At 44.1% G+C, this 21,719-nt stretch overlaps 2 protein-coding genes across 2 annotated transcripts in view; one reads left to right on the top strand and one right to left on the bottom strand.

Moving 5' to 3' along the window:
* Positions 1–421: 421 nt before the first annotated feature.
* Positions 422–16,309, top strand: ccndbp1 (cyclin D-type binding-protein 1). Its single transcript, XM_056243903.1, has 11 exons — positions 422–583; positions 954–1,013; positions 1,099–1,172; positions 1,352–1,433; positions 7,458–7,554; positions 10,469–10,542; positions 12,434–12,510; positions 12,920–13,188; positions 14,375–14,435; positions 15,442–15,488; positions 16,165–16,309. Exons 1-11 carry the CDS (start codon positions 496–498, stop codon positions 16,271–16,273), a joined length of 1,038 nt encoding a protein of 345 aa, XP_056099878.1. The 5' UTR covers positions 422–495; the 3' UTR covers positions 16,274–16,309.
* Positions 16,310–21,296: 4,987 nt separating this feature from the next.
* Positions 21,297–21,719, bottom strand: part of tgm8 (transglutaminase 8) — a 12,783-nt gene continuing 12,360 nt past the window's right edge. Inside the window, exon 13 of the mRNA XM_056243904.1 lies at positions 21,297–21,701. Coding sequence (XP_056099879.1) covers positions 21,518–21,701 — 184 coding nt within the window. The 3' untranslated portion in view covers positions 21,297–21,517. The remainder of the gene's footprint in view (positions 21,702–21,719) is intronic.

The following is a 21,719-nucleotide window of genomic DNA, read 5'->3' as shown; positions in this document are numbered from 1 at the left end:
GTCGAGCGCCACCTGCCGCCCGAGTCACTCCTGTACGAATAGAGTAGAATTAATAGAGTAGCTACTTTAGTGAATATAGTATTTTATTTGTTCGTGTTTAAAACAACCTCATATTAAAATGTAAACACAAAAAGTAATGTTTAAGCATTGAGTGTAGCTGTTGCACGAGGCTCTAAAACACAAAGTGAACGTTTATTTTGTTCACACACACACACACACACACACACACACACACACACACACACACACACACACACACACACACACACACACACACACACACACACACACACACACACACACACACACACACACACACACACACACACACACACACACACAATTTTTATTAATATTCTAAAAAGCTCTACATATGTAAACAAGTAGATTAAAGTAGGTGCAACCACAGACTCATTCCGGCGCGATCATCATCACACAATCTTAGTTCCGCTTGTCATTCGTTCCACGGCTCGAGTTCCCGAAGCGAACCGGGTCATGAGTGCCGATAATTCCCGATCCGATGTTCTTCTGCCGTTGCGGAACCTCAGTAACTCGGTGAGATGCAGCAGAGATCGAGTGAGAGGTATGAGGAACTCCTGGCTCTTTAATTCACCACAGACTTTAACTGTGTTTTGTGACGGCTAACGGCTAACTGTGTGTTCGGCGCGATAACAGTCCGATATAAACAATATAGTACATATGTTATAAATATATATAAATATAATATACATAAGTATATATTAGTACACAAACAACACACACACACACACACACACACACACACACACACACACTTTCTCTCTCACGCTCGCTCGCTCGCTCGCTCACTCTCTCTCTCTCTCTCTCTCTCTCTCTCTCTCTCTCTCTCTCACACACACACACACACTGACTGACTGACTGACTATAATGTGTGAAGCTCATAGTGTTTATTATAACACTCTTTATGTTTACAGATGGAGAGTCGAATGAATCCAGCGGGACGTTCAGTTTGTCAAACTTCTGGGAGATTCTGAGTTCAGTGTTTGTGACGATCTTAATATGAATATGAATAATATTTATCTGCGCAGTGACTTCACTCGTGTTCTTCTCATTTCACAGATGATGCTGTAAAAGTAACGTCTCAAGAAGCAACAAAACTCAGTTTAATCTTCTCGAAGCCGCCGTCAGAGGAGGTGCGTCTGACTGACCTTTGACCCTCTTCAGAGCATCAGATTGACCTTTGACCCTCGTCAGAGCATCAGATTGACCTTTGACCCTCGTCAGAGCATCAGATTAATGCTGTCTGTCATCCAGTGCTGTTGTATTTGAGCTTTTGTCGCCTGTAATAGTGTTGCTCTGTTTCTCACTCCAGGACTGTGCCAAAATAGCTGAATGTGTCCAGAAGAGCGTGCTGACCTTGTCCACCGTTTACTTCTGGTTACCAAAGAGCCAGGGTAACTATACCACTAATACCACAGCATTATAACCTGTAATGAGCTCAGCAAGGTCCCAGATAACGTGAAAGGTTAGACCTGCACCTGACTTGCCATTTTTCAAGTCACGGCTAAAAACCTACTTTTACTCACTTTATTTTTTAATAATCCGCTATTTGTGCCATGTTTTTTAGATATGTATTCTAGGAATGTTGTCTGTTTTAATTTTCTACATGTCTCTTCTCCATGTCTGACGTGTTCTTGTTTTAAGATAACTTGTAAAGCACGCTGGTCAGCTTTGGCTGTATAAATTGTGCTATATAAATAAACTTTCACTTGACTTGAAAGTCCTTTATGTCAGGAACACTATCGTCAAATACGATTGACAGTTAGCATACAGTTTGGATTAGCGGTATGGTTCAGTTCTGGGCAGCCTAGCATGGATAAGAGCAGCAATAACAGAACAGAACCAACATGAATGTATTCCAGATATCATTTATTAATTCAAGATTTTAATGTACAATATAATTGAAGATTTATTCTGATTGGAAGGGGAATGAGAATGCCAGACCCTGACTGAGACAGGAGGAGCTGGGGAGGGAGGAGGGTAATCGCTCCTGAGAGACGCGACCGCTGCTGATCACACTGACAGTGGCGATTCTAGAGGGGGGGCCAGGGGGGCCCGTGCCCCTGTGACAACAAGCTTGGCCCCCCTTGTGGCCCCCCTAAATGTGGAGTGTGAAATAATTTTTGCAAAACTGTTTTTGCTATCGTTGTATGCGTATTATTTTTTAAATATTCTATCTTTGTGGATTTGCTTGTTCACGTGACAATTCGCATCACATTCGCGGGAATCGCACGCGAGAGAGGAGAGAAGGAGAAAGCTGGTAAATGTCAGTTCAGTTGCAAGTTCATTCTAAATCGGGTGTGCGATGTGTATTGTCTATTATGATATTGTAATCAATGTTTTAACTGTATACGAGGCACTGTGAGGCTGACATCGTTTTCCCGTGCACAATTGCAACTGTGATATTGATGTTTTACAACAGTTAAATTAACAATAAGTTAACATTGGGAGTTACTTTTTAGACACAATATTGTCAATATTGTTTGTTTTCCCTTTATTTCGCCGACTATAATTTCAAAATGAAACCGTAGCAGAGTCTCAATGCAACCGACAGCGATGATTTCTTGACTGAAATCCGCGTTTTGAAAGAATCACTTGCTTCTTTCCCGAATTAATCAGCCATTTGAACAAATCGGTTGAATGAACTCCCTCAACACTTATTAAGACTGTGACTTGCCGCCGCCTACTGGCAGTTTTAGTTTCATATTTAAAGTAGCCTACCCTTTAATTAAAACGTTACAATTAGAAATCATTTCATATTTAAATATTGATTTTAAAAAAATCTCATAGCTTTATTTATGCAATTGTAAATGGAGTGTAAATATATTAATGCCGCTGGATTTTGATTGAATTAATTAATTTGACTAACAGTGGTACTGTATAATTATTGTATAATTAAGTATTATTGTATAAATAAGTATAATTACTGATTAATTTGAATGTCAGTATTTGACATAAAAGGTGATTCATAACTCTAAATAAGTTTAGAAAAAAATGTCCATATATAGGTGAAAATGCCCCTGGAAATCAATTTAAGGTGGCAAATTAAATTAATAAAAAAAATAATTTGGTCCCTGCTGTTAACTGACCACTGCATAGAATATTAAAAATATGAATATCTTTGTGAGTCTGCTGTCAACAACAGGCCTAAACCAACCATGGCACCAGCACAAAAACACAATCAGTAAAATATCATCTAATTATCAACAAAACATTGAAAATATTGAGATATATTTTTGCCAATATTGCACACCCCTAATGTACGGTATGAATTTTGATTTCTTCAGGTCTTAAAAAGCCTTAACCCTTATGTGCTGTTGTGGCTGTTTTCAGCCACTATGGGGTATTTTTGAGTCTTAATTTGGCCATAACTTTTTCTGTGTTTCAGCAAATGGAATGATTTTTGGTGACAAATCTTATTTTGCCACATATTTTGGGAAAATGCTTTGAAATTTTTCAAAAACTCAACAGTACACTCTGGGCAAATTCACTACCCTTTCGTTATGTTCGTGGCTGAAAACAGCCACTACTTTAAACTGCTGTAAAAATGTATCAGATAAATATTTTTTTCATTTTTTTTACATAAATCTATTAATCAACCTCATTCCTGATCAAAACTACTAAATGTTTAAAAAAAATCAGGATTTTAACTCTTTAATTGCCAAATTCATAAATGATGTCACTGATTTGGGGAAAAAAACACACAAAATGACTTATATTCAATATAAAATGTGATTGTGGACTGGATTTTTTTTAACCTTTTATCACAGTCTTGGACATGTCAAAGATTAGAAACAATGTTGGTTTTGATGAATTTTTATTTTTTGCGCAGCATCAGATTTTAACTTTTTCTCCCTCATTTACTGTTCGTGGCTGTTTTTGCCCCATTGACTTCCATTATAACCACATTTATTGATTGCAAAGCCATGAGACCAAATAATCATGCATTTTTGATTGTTGGTGGTTTTCCCTGTTGGGAAGAGGTAAAATTTGTCATTTTTACTGTGGATAACCAGGTGGCACCATTAACCCTTTAGATAGGCCTGTGCAAAAAAAGCTTAGTTTCTGGCTTTTACATGGAGTTATATGGAGTATAATAGCATTATAAAGTGTGTGTGTGTGTGTGAGAGAGAGAGAGAGAGAGAGAGAGAGAGAGAGAGAGAGAGAGAGAGAGAGAGAGAGAGAGAGAGAGAGAGAGAGAGAGAGAGAGAGAGAGAGAGAGAGAGTGTGTGAGAACTCACCTTGATGCATCTGAGAAAATCAAAATATGCACCTCAGCTCTCAGAACTACATGGAGTAAACAAAAACAAAGTAAGTGTATTTATGCATCTGCTGCCTTTTGATGGTGAGGAATGCAGACTAAACAAAAACAAAGCAAGTGGATATAAACACTTGTCATTTGATGGTGAGAAGAGCAGCAAGCAACATGAGAAAGGGCTTGACTTGTAGCGAAGTTTTAGAGATGGTTATGCAGCCTGACCCCTCCAGCGATCTGCAGGAGGTATTGTCTTCTCCCTCTGACACCACAGACTCAGGAGAGTCAGATCCTGGTTTGGATGTGGCACCCTCATCATCCTCTCTAGCTTCCACTGAAGGCGAGGAGGATTCGGAGGATCCTGGATCTGGGTGGATTGGGAGAATCTTGAGAGGGACATGGTGGCACTAAAAATCGCATGACCACTGCGATCATCCCACAGGAAACGTGTGGACTCCCCTCTGGAACTGTAGACGCCGGCCAAAATCAGTAGCCCCATGTAGGCATGGAGATCTGTGGAGTCCACCCCGGTCCAGTTTCTCATTGTGCGGTGGCAGCGGTGCCCATGGAGGTTGGTCATGCTGACAATGAGGTCAATCATCTCCTCCGAAAAAAAAACAGATTGAACACAGAATCCATGTTCTGGACCCTTGCGATGGCATAGCGCGTCGGCCCTGGAGTCACGCCTTTGACAGGCTGAAGAAAGGGAGTTGTCTCCACATTGGTGGAAAACCACACTTCGCCATTTCTCCCAATCCACCCAGATCCAGGATCCTCCGAATCCTCCTCGCCTTCAGTGGAAGCTAGAGAGGATGATGAGGGTCCCACATCCAAACCAGGATCTGACTCTCCTGAGTCTGTGGTGTCAGAGGGAGAAGACAATACCTCCTGCAGATCGCTGGAGGGGTCAGGCTGAATAACCATCTCTAAAACTTCGCTACAAGTCAAGCCCTTTCACATGTTGCTTGCTGCTCTTCTCACCATCAAATGACAAGTGTTTATATCCACTTGCTTTGTTTTTGTTTAGTCTGCATTCCTCACCATCAAAAGGCAGCAGATGCATAAATACACTTAGGCTACGTTGTTTTTGTTTACTCCATGTAGTTCTGAGAGCTGAGGTGCATATTTTGATTTTCTCAGATGCATCAAGGTGAGTTCTCACACTCTCTCTCTCTCTCTCTCTCTCTCTCTCTCTCTCTCTCTCTCTCTCTCTCTCTCTCTCTCACACACACACACACACACACACACACACACACACACACACACACACACACACACACACACACACACACACACACACACACTTTATAATGCTATTATACTCCATATAACTCCATGTAAAAGCCAGAAACTAAGCTTTTTTTGCACAGGCCTATCTAAAGGGTTAATGGTGCCACCTGGTTATCCACAGTAAAAATTACAAATTTTACCTCTTCCCAACAGGGAAAACCACCAACAATCAAAAATGCATGATTATTTGGTGTCATGGCTTTGCAATCAATAAATGTGGTTATAATGGAAGTCAATGGGGCAAAAACAGCCACGAACAGTAAATGAGGGAGAAAAAGTTAAAATCTGATGCTGCGCAAAAAATAAAAATTCATCAAAACCAACATTGTTTCTAATCTTTGACATGTCCAAGACTGTGATAAAAGGTAAAAAAAAATCCAGTCCACAATCACATTTTATATTGAATATAAGTCATTTTGTGTGTTTTTTTCCCCAAATCAGTGACATCATTTATGAATTTGGCAATTAAAGAGTTAAAATCCTGATTTTTTTGTTAAACATTTAGTAGTTTTGATCAGGACTGAGGTTGATTAATAGATTTATGTAAAAAAAATTGAAAAAAATATTTATCTGATACATTTTTACAGCAGTTTAAAGTAGTGGCTGTTTTCAGCCACGAACATAACGAAAGGGTAGTGAATTTGAACAATGCACAAGGGTTAAATTTGACTTTAAAAGGTGTGCAGGAACCCTGTAAATGGTCAGACATAGTTACAAGTCAGTTATTTTCAGTAACTTATTTAATAAGCTTCTTGGTCCCCATTGCTTTTGCTCTATAGTTCTCACCAAAATGAAGAGAAAGAAGGATATCATGTCAATTACAGTTACTGTGACTAATACTAAATATGTAATGCAAATGTAAAAATATAATGGAAATGTATACATTGTTGAATGATTATAAACATGGTATTTTGCCTGTTTATGCCTGCAGTAGTGCAGAAAATGATATGACAACAATAAGGTCTAAATGTAACTGGCCCCTCTAACAGTACAACTGGCCCCAGCTTGGCCCCCCCAGTTGAAATGGTCTAGAATCGCCACTGCACACTGACGAGCTGATGCATGAATACAGTGTTAGACGTCGTACTCCTATAGAGACGTGTGTCAGCTAAGAGTCACCAAAGTCCTTTTAGGCAAGTCATGCCACTCGGCCGCCATCTTGGCAACGCCTCCGGGCAGCTATTTCGGACTAACAAGACCAGGCTCCTATCTAAATGAATAGGCATAGACCCAGAACTGCACTTTCACTGGTCACCGGGACATAAAAACTGCATGTATACAAACACTAATAAAATATGATAAAAATCACTGAAAAAGTGTGATGACTTTGCCCCAAAATAAGGTTTAAAACGCCTTTTTCCCCACAGGTTATACTTTTACTGCGCATGCGCAAGGGTTCTCTCGCTCTCGGTCGTGCGCGCGCTACTGCTCGCTTGCTCTAGATTCCGGGAGATTTGAACTAATTTGCGGTCATCAGGGAGCCGCTATCAATCTGCGGGAGACTCCCGGAACTTCCGGGAGACTTGGGATGTCTGATATTTACACAACTAACACATCAAATCTGCCGCCTTTTCAAACAGTAACATTATTTTCCGCTGTCGCAAACCTCAACTGTGCGCATGCGTCGGTGGAACCAGACGATAGGCTTAAATGTTTTCCGGCTTGACTGTTAAAAGTAGACGATTGGCTTTCCAGCGGGAGGGGCGGGGCATGTGCATACAACCGCCATCTTTGGCGTTACGGGTTTTCCCTATATAGTTGTATTAAGGATTGGGGAAGTGGCATGTCTCTATAAATAGTCTCTGGAGTCACTGACGCGAGCTTGACTAGCGTGACCCGCCAGAACTGACGCTACGCTTGATGCTTGCTTTAGGAGTGACGCTGAGGAAGGCGGTGCGAGACGCGACGGTGGAGGTGCTGGACGAACTCCTTCAGCTGATGGAGGTCATTCTCTCCTCTCCTGTGCACAGGTGACCCTACCTGACCACACTGACCCTACCTGACCACACTGACCCTACCTGACCACACCTGACCACACTGACCCTACCTGACCACACTGACCCTACCTGACCACACTGACCCTACCTGACCTCACCTGACCACACCTGACCCTACCTGACCACACTGACCCTACCTGACCTCACCTGACCACACCTGACCCTACCTGACCACACTGACCCTACCTGACCTCACCTGACCACACTGACCCTACCTGACCTCACCTGACCTCACCTGACCACACTGACCCTACCTGACCTCACCTGACCTCACCTGACCACACTGACCCTACCTGACCACACTGACCCTACCTGACCACACCTGACCACACCTGACCCTACCTGACCACACCTGACCCTACCTGACCACACTGACCCTACCTGACCACACTGACCCTACCTGACCACACTGACCCTACCTGACCACACCTGACCCTACCTGACCACACTGACCCTACCTGACCACACTGACCCTACCTGACCACACCTGACCCTACCTGACCACACCTGACCCTACCTGACCACACTGACCCTACCTGACCACACCTGACCACACTGACCCTACCTGACCTCACCTGACCACACCTGACCCTACCTGACCTCACCTGACCACACCTGACCCTACCTGACCACACTGACCCTACCTGACCACACTGACCCTACCTGACCACACCTGACCCTACCTGACCTCACCTGACCACACCTGACCCTACCTGACCACACTGACCCTACCTGACCTCACCTGACCACACCTGACCCTACCTGACCTCACCTGACCACACCTGACCCTACCTGACCACACTGACCCTACCTGACCACACTGACCCTACCTGACCTCACCTGACCTCACCTGACCACACCTGACCCTACCTGACCACACTGACCCTACCTGACCTCACCTGACCACACCTGACCCTACCTGACCACACTGACCCTACCTGACCTCACCTGACCACACCTGACCACACTGACCCTACCTGACCACACTGACCCTACCTGACCTCACCTGACCCTACCTGACCACACCTGACCCTACCTGACTACACCTGACCACACTGACCCTACCTGACCACACTGACCCTACCTGACCTCACCTGACCCTACCTGACCACACTGACCCTACCTGACCTCACCTGACCACACCTGACCCTACCTGACCACACTGACCCTACCTGACCACACTGACCCTACCTGACCCTACCTGACCACACCTGACCCTACCTGACCACACTGACCCTACCTGACCACACCTGACCCTACCTGACCACACTGACCCTACCTGACCTCACCTGACCACACCTGACCCTACCTGACCTCACCTGACCACACCTGACCCTACCTGACCACACTGACCCTACCTGACCACACTGACCCTACCTGACCACACTGACCCTACCTGACCACACCTGACCCTACCTGACCTCACCTGACCACACCTGACCCTACCTGACCACACTGACCCTACCTGACCTCACCTGACCTCACCTGACCACACCTGACCTCACCTGACCACACCTGACCCTACCTGACCACACTTACCCTACCTGACCACACTGACCCTACCTGACCTCACCTGACCTCACCTGACCACACCTGACCACACCTGACCCTACCTGACCCTACCTGACTACACCTGACCACACTGACCCTACCTGACCTCACCTGACCACACTGACCCTACCTGACCACACCTGACCACACTGACCCTACCTGACCTCACCTGACCACACTGACCCTACCTGACCTCACCTGACCACACTGACCCTACCTGACCTCACCTGACCACACCTGACCACACTGACCCTACCTGACCTCACCTGACCACACTGACCCTACCTGACCTCACCTGACCACACTGACCCTACCTGACCTCACCTGACCACACCTGACCACACTGACCTGACCACACTGACCCTACCTGACCACACTGACCCTACCTGACCTCACCTGACCACACCTGACCACACTGACCCTACCTGACCTCACCTGACCACACCTGACCACACTGACCCTACCTGACCACACTGACCCTACCTGACCACACCTGACCACACAGACCCTACCTGACCTCACCTGACCACACTGACCCTACCTGACCTCACCTGACCACACCTGACCCTACCTGACCCTACCTGACTACACCTGACCACACTGACCCTACCTGACCTCACCTGACCACACTGACCCTACCTGACCTCACCTGACCACACCTGACCACACTGACCCTACCTGACCTCACCTGACCACACTGACCCTACCTGACCTCACCTGACCACACCTGACCACACTGACCCTACCTGACCACACTGACCCTACCTGACCTCACCTGACCACACTGACCCTACCTGACCACACTGACCACACCTGACCACACTGACCCTACCTGACCACACTGACCCTACCTGACCTCACCTGACCACACTGACCCTACCTGACCTCACCTGACCACACTGACCACACCTGACCTCACCTGACCACACTGACCCTACCTGACCACACTGACCCTACCTGACCACACTGACCCTACCTGACCTCACCTGACCACACTGACCCTACCTGACCTCACCTGACCACACTGACCACACCTGACCTCACCTGACCCTACCTGACCTCACCTGACCACACTGACCCTACCTGACCTCACCTGACCACACTGACCTCACCTGACCACACTGACCCTACCTGACCACACTGACCCTACCTGACCACACCTGACCACACTGACCTCACCTGACCTCACCTGACCCTACCTGACCTCACCTGACCTCACCTGACCACACTGACCTCACCTGACCACACTGACCCTACCTGACCTCACCTGACCTCACCTGGATGCTGCATTATTAACACAATAATGATGATGACGTGTGTGTGATGTTTTCCTCAGTCTCTCACAGGAGCAGCTGATGTCGACTGGAGGAGTTTGGGCCGCGTGTGACAAGTTTAATCAGCTGCCAAAAGGTCAGAGGTCAACTAAGCAGTACTAGAGTTCAGGCGGGTTCATAGTTCATAGTGTCCACATGATCATTCTGTGTATTCTCAGATTTGTCGCCTGTCGCTTTAAATGCTCCAGCTGTTTAATGCAGGATGGATTCTGATTGGCTGTTAATGTTTATTAATGTTAATGAAAAAAAGATAGGATATGATTCCTCTGGGTGGTTATTGCTATAGTTGTGGTGTGATTCAGTTCTGCATTATTGCTGAACCCACAGTTTTTGTCACTTTTGATATTTAATGCACATCTGAATCGGTGGATTTAAAGTGGCCATTAGACATTAGTAATAAACTTCCCGTAGCCCAAACAGAAGATCACGCGCTCGCAACGCCAAGGTCATGGGTTCGATTCCCAGGAAATGCATGAACTGATAGAATGCTTTGGATAAAAGCGTCTAATCCTTAAAAAAATGCATTGTAAATAATATGAAACTGTTATATTTATTACAAATTCCTCCATGACTGCTATTATAATCATTGATTGCTCATGTATATAAAACCAGAACTTGTTTTAGCTTCATAATTGAATAATCTGCCTCTTTTGGTGAAACTGAACATGATTTAGAGTGTGTTCAGAAACACCGATATAAATATACTTGCAACATGATCTCATATTCAGTGTATTTACACCAGCTGATAAAAGCCTGCAATAATTCAGATGTTTTAATGTTTCTGAAAGAGTCTCTTCTGCTCAAACCTGCATTTATTTGATCAAAAATACTCTAAAAACAGTGAAATATTATTATAATGTAAAGTGAATATTAGGGCTGTTTTCGACTAAGGATTTTCATAGTCGAATCTGATTCGTTAGATTTTGCCGTAGTCGACTGATAGTCGGGTTTTTTTTTTTTTTTAGATAGCAGCTAGACGTTCGGTTGAATAACTGTTCGTCTGTTATAGGACAACTCGCTCTACGTTTATTTAAAATGAACAGCAAGACAACTAGAAGTGAATGTGCTTTCCATTAAATGAATCCTTAACAAAAAAAAAACAAAACGTTGCAATGAACGTGCTTTGTTTTAAATAAATCACACACAGTAAACAAAACCTTAACAAAAAAACTTTGCAATGAACTTTTTAATTTAGACGCGCAAACTGCGAGCCGGTGCGGTGAGACGTAGCCTACACGCTCGGGCAGATTCGGCTTGAAGTCGTTCATCCTCGGATGCGGCGTCGCGCGCGCTGTTACAAAAACAGCCGTGCACACAGCCAAGCCAAATGGGGTCTTGCCGGTCTTGCGCACCCAACGCGTCATTTTTTGCCGTGCGCTCCTTCGCGCTCGTGCGGACGCGTCGAGTTTAAACAAGGCTTTACTCCGTGTCAGTGCGCGCTCTGATCGGTAAAGGTGCACAGACCTCTCCCGAATCATCTCCAGCACTCAGCCTCCGACGCACCACTAACTCCGCCTCCGCTTCCCTCATAAGATGATATTAGTATTTAAACATTCTCTATGATAAAAAATGTTTGTAAAAAATATTTGAATAGCACGGTTTTGGCGGTTATAGAGTTCTAATGACGGTGTTCACCTATAACCGTCGTCTCACGGTAATATAATACACCCCTATTGGTTACGTAACATAACACTTCCCTATTATTCGACTATGAGGTTCACAGTCGAATCAGACCTCTCCGAATCGAATCGTCGAATCCTCGACTATTAGAAGTCAGCCCTAGTGAATATATAGTAAAGTGTAATTTATTCCTGTGATCAAAGCTGAATTTTCAGCATCATTACTCCAGTCTTCAGTGTCACATGATCCTTCAGAAATCACTCTAATATGAGGATTTTGTGCGTGTGTGTGTGTGTGTGTGCGTGCGTGTGTGTGTGTGTGTGCGTGTGTGTGTGTGTTCCTCACAGATAACCGCAGTGCCGTGTTGGCCGTCTTGACTTCATATGCTGGTTTGGTGAAAGATGCGCTGGAAGAAATGGAGCAGGTCAGAGAACATCTACAACTGTCTTATTGCTAATAATAAGGATTGTTTTCGGCGGTAATGCAGTCAAGTCACCTTTATTCATATAGTGCTTTTTCAAAGCAGCTTTACAGAGATAAAAGGAAAATAATGCAACAAAGTTTGTTTCCAAAAAAAAACAACCTGTACCAGTCCAGCTTAAGTAAGTTCAGTGATGGTTCATTTCTGCTGTAAAAAAGTTATTAATGTAGTTCATTTATATATATATATAGCGCTCTGGAGAAAACAGGGATATACGGTGAGAGAGTGTGTGTGTGTGTGTGTGAGAGAGAGAGAGAGAGATTGTGTGTGTGTGTGTGTAATATTGTGCATCAATATTAATAAGCGGTTGTTATATTAATCTGCATGTCTGAACTGCTGTTCTCCTCTCCAGGCTCTGGCTGAGACTCAAGACCCGTTCGCTGACGTCTTACCTGATGATGAAGATGATGATGAAGGAATGGGAGGCCGGGGGAACCAGGACACGTACTGGTCCCCGTCGGACCGGCTGCTGGTGTGTCAGTGTCGGGGTTTGATGAAGGCGTCCGGAGCGAGTCTGCGTAAACTCTCCTCTGCTGTCCGAAACACCGGCTCCACGGAGACTGAGGAGAACATCACACAGTTGGACGACCTCGCAGACGCTGCTAAAGACATCAGTCCTGGGTGCGTCTGGTCAAATATTAATCAAAATATTACAGTCATCCTGTAGTCAATCATTTATCCCTTGAAAAAATGTCTTCATGCCTTAAAATATCTTGAATGTAACTCGACACCCTCGCCTCATTTAGTACGCGCGGCTCTATGAATATGCAGATGAGCCCCGCCTCCACTCACTCCCTCAGCTCAGAGATCCACTGGTTGACGATCACACGTTGATCTGATTGGTTACAAGGTCGTTTGTGACGTCAGAAACACCAGCGATTTCAAACCGTGTTTTTGAGACTGTCTTTGGTTCACTGCAGTTTTAAGGAGGAAATACTCAGCAATGCTGTCGACTTATGAACTTACACTTGGTGTGTCTTAAAGCGTATTAATAACACCACATAGACACATAAACAACATTAAACGCTGGATTTACACCACAGGGGGTCTTTAATATTTAGGCTTGAAGTTTGTTATTCTGTTAGATATATAAAATAACCGAACACAGTTTGTGACATTTAAGGAATAGATTTGATTGAATGAAGTTGAAATGTTTTGAATGCTTCTAATCATTTAAATGTTTGTTAAAGTAAAAAAAATTATTAATAAAAAAATTATTTTATTCTGACTTCAAGGATTAAATTAGTCAAAAGTGACAGTAAAGACATTTATAATGTTACAAAAGATTCTTTTTCAAATAAATGCTGTTCTTTAGAACTTTTTATTTCTTTAAAGAATCCTGAAAAATAAATCTATCACAGTTTCGACCAAAATATGAAATTGTTTTCAACACTGATAATAATCATAAATGTTCATATTAGAGTGATTTCTGAAGGATCATGTGACACTGAAGACTGGAGTAATGATGCTGAAAATTCAGCTTTAATCACTGGAATAAATTACACTTTACTATATATTCACATAGAAAACAGCGCATTTACATTATAATAATATTTCACTGTTTTTTTTTTAAGCATAAGAGACTTTAACAGATGACATTACACTACCTTTTGAGTTCAGTGGTCTCGCATGATGTTTAACACTGATCATTGATCCTCCCAGTGAGTGTTTGCCCTCCAGCTGTGTGTGTGTGTGTGTGTGTGTCTGCAGTCGTGCCACTCCAAACACCCGCCCTGACAAACCTTCTTCACACTGATGATGAACCTCCTTGACTGTGATAATGACCTCTCGTTGTGTGTGTTTTCAGCATTGATGACCTCGCCCTCAGTCTCTACCCCCCCGTGGACCGCCCGGCTGTCAATCATAATGTAAGTCGCGTCAGATCGTATAACTTTATCACGCACACGAGACGTGTTCAGACTCCCAGATTCATTTCCCAGTTTCATCATATTGTTTCGTCTCAATGTTGCTGGCGTCTCCAGGACGCAGGTGTGCCGGCTCATTAGTCATGAGGAACAGGTGAGTACTGATGACTCAGTACGATTTTTAACGTTTTTAAAAGAAGTCTCTTCTGCTCACCAAGGCTGCATTTATTTGATTACAAATACAAAAAAAAAGAAGTAATATTGACAATCAGGATATATTGAAAGCAATTGAAAAAAGATAAATTTGTGGATAAGTGGATTTAAAAATTGGCAGAGTTTGTGCGGATCTGATGTAAGCCGGTGGTCCATAAGCACGATCAGCCCTATTTTAAAGAGTTACAATAATCTAATTGGGAAGTTACAAACGCATGTTTAGCAGTCTCCAAGTTCACGAAGGGCTTAACCCTGGCTAAAAGACGACGATGATGAACACAGGACTTAACCACAGCACTTATCGGGTTATCATATTTAAGGTTGTATCAAACGAGACCCCAGCACAGGTGCTACTCTAAGGGGATTTTGTGTATTTTTAATCAGATAAATGCAGAAGAGACTTCTTTTAAAAACATTACAAATCTTACCGATCCAAAACTTTTTGAACGGCACTGTGTATTTTCAACAGATGATCCAGTTCAGAGTCACAGGCTTGTGTAGGATTGTGTGTGCGTGTGCGTGTGCGTGTGTGTGTGTGTGTGTGTGTGTGTGTGTGTGTGTGTGTGTGTGTGTGTGTCAGGGGCGTAGAATTTAGTAGGGACGTGTCCCAACCAATATCCAGTGACACTGATATATCCCTAGCAATAATTTCGATCAAAACTTAAAATATATTTATATATTGTTGTCCCCGTCCCCACCAATTTCAAAATCAAACCTACGCCACTGGTGTGCGCGCGTGTGTGTGTGTGTGTTGGGCTGTAGATTCCAGCGCTAATGAAGCATGTGATTGTTGTAGGTGTGTAAACTGGCATGTGTGCTGAAGAAAGTGCTGGAGATCACGAGGTAAGACATTGATGATCAACACAATTGACCTCAGTTTAATTATCACAGGGTTCGTACGGGGTGCTTAAAGTGCTTGAATTTTACTTTTTAAAATTGAAGTCCTGGAAAACCCTTGAAAACAGCCGTATTTATGAAAAGTGCTTGAATTATTGGAAGACAACAGCCTATATTAGAAAATAGTTTAATTTTATTGATAAAACATCTGTTCACAGCCGTCTGATATTGATATAGAGCCCGTTCACATGGCTATGAGTGTGATATTGCTCATATAATTATTCAAGTGTATGATACAGCTTTCATTCTTCAGGTCAATATTCAATATATATATATATATATTCAAGGGCAAAATCAGTTTGAATAAGGAAAGCGATATCTTTGTCATCGTATCCTTTCAGTGGTTAAAGTTCCACAGTCACTGCATCCGCTGCACTTTATTTTTACCATTTTGTTTTATTAGGTTTTTATAATCGATTGACCTTTTTTAGAATTTGAAAGATAATTTAGATATTGTCTAAAAAGTGAGATCTCTCCTAAAAAAGTCCTGGAATTGAATTGTAGTGTGTCTGTACGAACCCTGTTATTATGATCACTCGCCCGCATTGCTTCAGTGCGTAGTCACACGTTTGTTTGCACTTGATTCGTCATTCCTTCATCTCTCATGTGTGTCCTCCGGCAGGTCCAGTCATGTCTGTGGCGAGGCCGATGTGTGCTGGGTGCAGTTCCTGAGCGGAGCTGTCGAACACAACCTGGAGAAGCTCGAGTCGCTGCTGAACTGCGGGTCCTAGAGACTCACGGCCCCGGGCGGGTCCTAGCAGAGACTCGCTCACGGCCCCGGGGCGGATCCTGCACTCAGAGGACGAACCACAGCAGAGACTCGCTCTATCGCTCCTGCAGAAGAGCGTCTGATGGAAGCTGCAGAGAGTGTGTTTAAAGGGGAACCTTTCCAAAGGCCATGGATTACTCCATCTTTCTGAGCGATGTTGTAATTCATGTTCACAGAAGTTTGACCTCTAAAATAATGAAATCTGTTTTGAATATAAAAGTGTTATTCATAAAAACGCCATGTCTGTCTGTAAGGATTCATCATAACCATAACTGTGAGTGAGTGAGTGTGTGAGTGAGTGTGAGTGTGAGAGTGAGTGTGAGAGTGTGAGAGTGAGTGTGAGAGTGAGTGTGAGAGTGAGTGTGAGAGTGAGTGTGAGTGTGAGAGTGAGTGTGAGAGTGAGTGAGTGTGTGAGTGTGAGAGTGAGTGTGAGAGTGAGTGTGAGAGTGAGTGTGAGAGTGAGTGTGAGTGTGAGTGTGAGAGTGAGTGTGAGAGTGTGAGAGTGAGTGTGAGAGTGAGTGTGAGAGTGAGTGTGAGAGTGAGTGTGAGTGTGAGAGTGAGTGTGAGAGTGAGTGAGTGTGTGAGTGTGAGAGTGAGTGTGAGAGTGAGTGTGAGAGTGAGTGTGAGAGTGAGTGTGAGTGTGAGAGTGAGTGTGAGAGTGAGTGTGAGAGTGAGTGTGAGAGTGAGAGTGAGTGTGAGAGTGTGAGTGTGAGTGTGAGTGTGTGTGAGTGAGAGTGAGAGAGTGAGTGTAAGAGTGAGAGTGAATGTGTGAGTGAGAGTGAGAGTGAGTGAGAGAGTGAGAGTGAGTGAGTGTGAGTGAGTGTGTGAGTGTGAGAGTGAGTGAGAGAGTGAGAGTGAGTGTGAGTGTGAGAGTGAGTGTGAGTGTGAGTGTGAGTGTGAGTGTGAGAGTGAGAGAGTGAATGTGTGAGTGAGAGTGAGTGAGAGAGTGAGAGTGAGAGAGTGAGTGTGAGAGTGAGAGTGAGAGTGAGAGTGAGTGAGTGAGAGAGTGAGTGTGAGAGTGAGTGAGTGAGTGAGTGAGAGAGTGAGTGTGAGAGTGAGTGTGAGAGTGAGTGTGAGAGTGAGTGTGAGAGTGAGTGTGAGAGTGAGTGTGAGAGTGAGTGTGAGTGTGAGTGTGTGTGAGTGAGAGTGAGAGAGTGAATGTGTGAGTGAGAGTGAGAGTGAGTGAGAGAGTGAGAGTGAGAGAGTGAGTGTGAGAGTGAGAGTGAGAGTGAGAGTGAGTGAGTGAGAGAGTGAGTGTGAGAGTGAGTGAGTGAGTGAGTGAGAGAGTGAGTGTGAGAGTGAGTGTGAGAGTGAGTGTGAGAGTGAGTGTGAGAGTGAGTGTGAGAGTGAGTGTGAGAGTGAGTGTGAGAGTGAGTGTGAGAGTGAGTGAGAGAGTGAGTGTGAGTGAGAGAGTGAGTGTGAGTGAGAGAGTGAGTGTGAGTGAGAGTGAGAGTGAGAGAGTGAGTGAGAGAGTGAGTGTGAGTGAGAGTGAGTGTGAGTGTGAGTGAGAGTGAGTGTGAGTGTGAGTGTGAGAGTGAGAGAGTGAGAGTGAGAGTGAGAGTGAGTGAGAGAGTGAGTGAGAGAGTGAGTGAGAGAGTGAGTGAGAGAGTGAGTGAGAGAGTGAGTGAGAGAGTGAGTGAGAGAGTGAGTGAGAGAGTGAGTGAGAGAGTGAGTGAGAGAGTGAGTGTGAGAGTGAGTGTGAGAGTGAGAGTGAGTGAGTGTGAGTGAGTGTGTGAGTGTGAGAGTGAGTGAGAGAGTGAGAGTGAGTGTGAGAGTGAGTGTGAGTGTGAGTGTGAGTGTGAGAGTGAGTGTGAGTGTGAGAGTGAGTGTGAGAGTGAGTGTGAGAGTGAGTGTGAGAGTGAGTGTGAGAGTGAGTGTGAGAGTGAGTGTGAGAGTGAGAGTGAGTGAGAGTGAGTGAGAATGAGTGTGTGTGAGAGTGAGTGTGAGAGTGAGTGAGAGTGAGTGAGAGTGAGTGAGAGTGAGTGAGAGTGAGTGAGAGAGTGAGTGTGAGTGTGAGTGTGAGTGTGAGAGTGAGTGTGAGTGAGAGAGTGAGTGTGAGAGTGAGAGAGTGAGTGTGAGTGTGAGTGTGAGTGTGAGAGTGAGTGTGAGAGTGAGTGTGAGTGTGAGAGTGAGTGAGAGAGTGAGTGTGAGAGTGAGTGTGAGAGTGAGTGTGAGAGTGAGTGTGAGAGTGAGTGTGAGAGTGAGTGTGAGAGTGAGTGTGAGAGTGAGTGTGAGTGTGAGTGTGAGAGTGAGTGTGAGAGTGAGTGTGAGTGTGAGAGAGTGTGAGAGTGAGTGAGAGTGAGTGAGAGAGTGAGTGTGAGTGTGAGTGTGAGAGTGAGTGTGAGAGTGAGTGTGAGAGTGAGTGTGAGAGTGAGTGAGAGAGTGAGTGTGAGAGTGAGAGAGTGTGAGTGTGAGTGTGAGTGTGAGAGTGAGTGTGAGAGTGAGTGTGAGTGTGAGAGTGAGTGTGAGAGTGAGTGTGAGAGTGAGAGTGAGTGTGAGTGAGAGTGAGAGTGAGAGTGAGAGTGTGAGTGTGAGAGTGAGTGTGAGAGTGAGTGTGAGTGTGAGTGAGAGAGAGAGTGAGAGAGTGAGTGTGAGAGTGAGAGTGAGTGTGAGAGTGAGTGTGAGTGTGAGTGAGAGAGAGAGTGAGAGAGTGAGTGTGAGTGTGAGTGTGAGTGTGAGTGTGTGTGAGTGAGAGTGAGAGAGTGAGTGTAAGAGTGAGAGTGAATGTGTGAGTGAGAGTGAGAGTGAGTGAGAGAGTGAGAGTGAGAGAGTGAGTGTGAGAGTGAGAGTGAGAGTGAGAGTGAGTGAGTGAGAGAGTGAGTGTGAGAGTGAGTGAGTGAGTGAGTGAGAGAGTGAGTGTGAGTGTGAGAGTGAGTGTGAGAGTGAGTGTGAGAGTGAGTGTGAGAGTGAGTGAGAGAGTGAGTGTGAGAGTGAGAGAGTGTGAGTGTGAGTGTGAGTGTGAGTGTGAGAGTGAGTGTGAGAGTGAGTGTGAGTGTGAGAGTGAGTGTGAGAGTGAGTGTGAGAGTGAGAGTGAGTGTGAGTGAGAGTGAGAGTGAGAGTGTGAGTGTGAGAGTGAGTGTGAGAGTGAGTGTGAGTGTGAGTGAGAGAGAGAGTGAGAGTGTGAGTGTGAGAGTGAGTGTGAGAGTGAGTGTGAGTGTGAGAGTGAGTGTGAGTGTGAGTGAGAGAGAGAGTGAGAGAGTGAGTGTGAGTGTGAGTGTGAGTGTGAGTGTGTGTGAGTGAGAGTGAGAGAGTGAGTGTAAGAGTGAGAGTGAATGTGTGAGTGAGAGTGAGAGTGAGTGAGAGAGTGAGAGTGAGAGAGTGAGTGTGAGAGTGAGAGTGAGAGTGAGAGTGAGTGAGTGAGAGAGTGAGTGTGAGAGTGAGTGAGAGAGTGAGTGAGAGAGTGAGAGTGAGAGAGTGAGTGAGAGTGAGAGAGTGAGAGTGAGTGTGTGCGAGTGAGTGTGAGAGTGAGTGTGTGAGAGTGAGTGTGAGACTATTTCTTAAAGGGGTCATATAATGCCATTTTTGTACAAGCTAATATGATTCTTTAGGGTCTAAATTAAAAGTTTGTAATATACTTTAATTAAAAATTCTCATTAGTATTGTAAGAAAACGCTTATTTTACCTGGTCAAAAACAGCTCTGTTTTCAGCACGCCGTTTCAGTGCATATGACTTTAAATGATCATGAGCTTTGCTGACTCCGCCTCTCTGTTCTATGCATACACCGTTTGTAACTCAATAACCATAACGCGTTGTTCAGTATAAATGTGGGATTATGAATTATATTGAGAACGTCATACATAGAAAACATGCCGTAATGTACCATGAGTGTAAACCTTAGACGCATTCATTGTGAAGCGTGCAGCTAGCGATTTGCAAAGATTAATATATTAATATAAAGTTTAATAAAACGTTACACTCACTTCCGTTCTTCTGGAGATTCAGCAGGAACACGAATATCTGGTACCGATCCATTTTTCATGAGCAGCAGCTTAGCAAATCCAGCTTTATACTGATCCTCGTCTATAAAGCAGTCTGCTGAGAAATGATTCGCGCAAACATGAGAGCATTGACGTTGCTCGTGGGGAATATTCCCTTCGAAAACAAACACAGCCACTGCGTCTTCAGCGGTTCGGGTTTAGGAACATTAAAATAACTGTGTTCGTTATTACACCCAAGAACAGAACACCACAATCGCTTAGAGCCATTCTGCTCATAGACAGTGCTCCAGCATATCAACAATGACCGCGCCGGTCCGCGCAGACTATGATTGACAGCTCTCTCATGGAGCTGATCTCACCCGCGAGGGCGGGTCTGTGTTGAGACGCTGCTGTCAATCAACAATCGTGGGAGGGGCTTCCGACCGTGTGACGTCACAGGCTCGAACGGCTCGATTTGAGGCAGGGGAAAACATATAAGGAGATTAAAACAAAACCACTGGATGGATTTTTATCATTTTATGATGGTTGTGTACAGGCACTGCCAACACACATTTCAGTGCAATCAACTTGTAAAAGTGCATGCACCATTATATGACCCCTTTAAATATATACATGCATGTGTGTGTATTTATATATACAAAATAATTATACACAGTACACACACATATTATGTAAACAAACTTTTATTTTGGATGCGATTAAACTATTTTTTTCATAACAAATAAGTGAAATCTCATGAAAACAATATGATATATTTTGTTACTTGAATTGAAAGTGTTTATAATCATTGAGTGTTTGGGGTTAAAAAGTCATTGAAATAATGTCATAATGCACACAAAACACACACACACACATATATATATATATATATAAATAACAGGCTGTTCTTTTGATTTTAGTGTGAAATGAGAGTTGGACGTTCAAATACTTCTCTAATCGTTGCCCAGCACTACTGAATATATAATACAAGTAAATATCACATCAAAAGAGTTCAGCTGATAAAACAGTTTAGGAATCTAAATGCAGCATTGTACATAAATGAAGTGACATTTAAAACATTTGTATTGCAACTTTATTTTCATTCATATTAAAGTCGTCCACTATAATGCATTCTCACTGTTTTAATGGTGACACTTCATTATTTTCTGTATTATATCAGCACAAATGAGCTCTTCACATCTCTGCAGTGTTCATGGCTGGTAAAAGCAGAACTCGTGTGATCATGTGATCATGCTGATGGTTCTGCTGGTTCTGATGGTTCTGCGTGTCATTTGCCGAGGCTGAGGAACCCGAGCGCTTGTGTTGCTGGTCTCACGTTCACGTCCACACTGGCTTTAATGTTTCTGAATGTTGAGCTGTCGAAGTTTGCCACCAGTTTCTTGGGTCCGAGTCTGTAGGGACTGAACTTCACCTTCAGCCTGATCCTCTGTCCCGGGCCGAGCTCAACGGCGCTGCACACACACACACAC

The sequence above is a fragment of the Rhinichthys klamathensis genome, unplaced genomic scaffold (genome assembly GCF_029890125.1).
Source record: "Rhinichthys klamathensis goyatoka isolate OS25496 unplaced genomic scaffold, OSU_Roscu_1.1 h1tg000865l_1, whole genome shotgun sequence".
Taxonomy (NCBI): Eukaryota; Metazoa; Chordata; class Actinopteri; order Cypriniformes; family Leuciscidae; genus Rhinichthys; species Rhinichthys klamathensis.
This window is presented reverse-complemented; position numbering and strand designations above follow the sequence as displayed.

What these genes read in the sequence shown, in the direction of transcription:
- ccndbp1 (XM_056243903.1), top strand. Translation starts at nt 496, where the DNA reads ATGAGTGCCGATAATTCCCGATCCGATGTTCTTCTGCCGTTGCGGAAC. An exon ending in CGAAGCCGCCGTCAGAGGAG is followed by an intron (nt 1,173 to 1,351) that starts GTGCGTCTGACT and finishes TTCTCACTCCAG; the next exon opens with GACTGTGCCAAAATAGCTGA. An exon ending in CGCTGGAAGAAATGGAGCAG is followed by an intron (nt 12,511 to 12,919) that starts GTCAGAGAACAT and finishes TCTCCTCTCCAG; the next exon opens with GCTCTGGCTGAGACTCAAGA.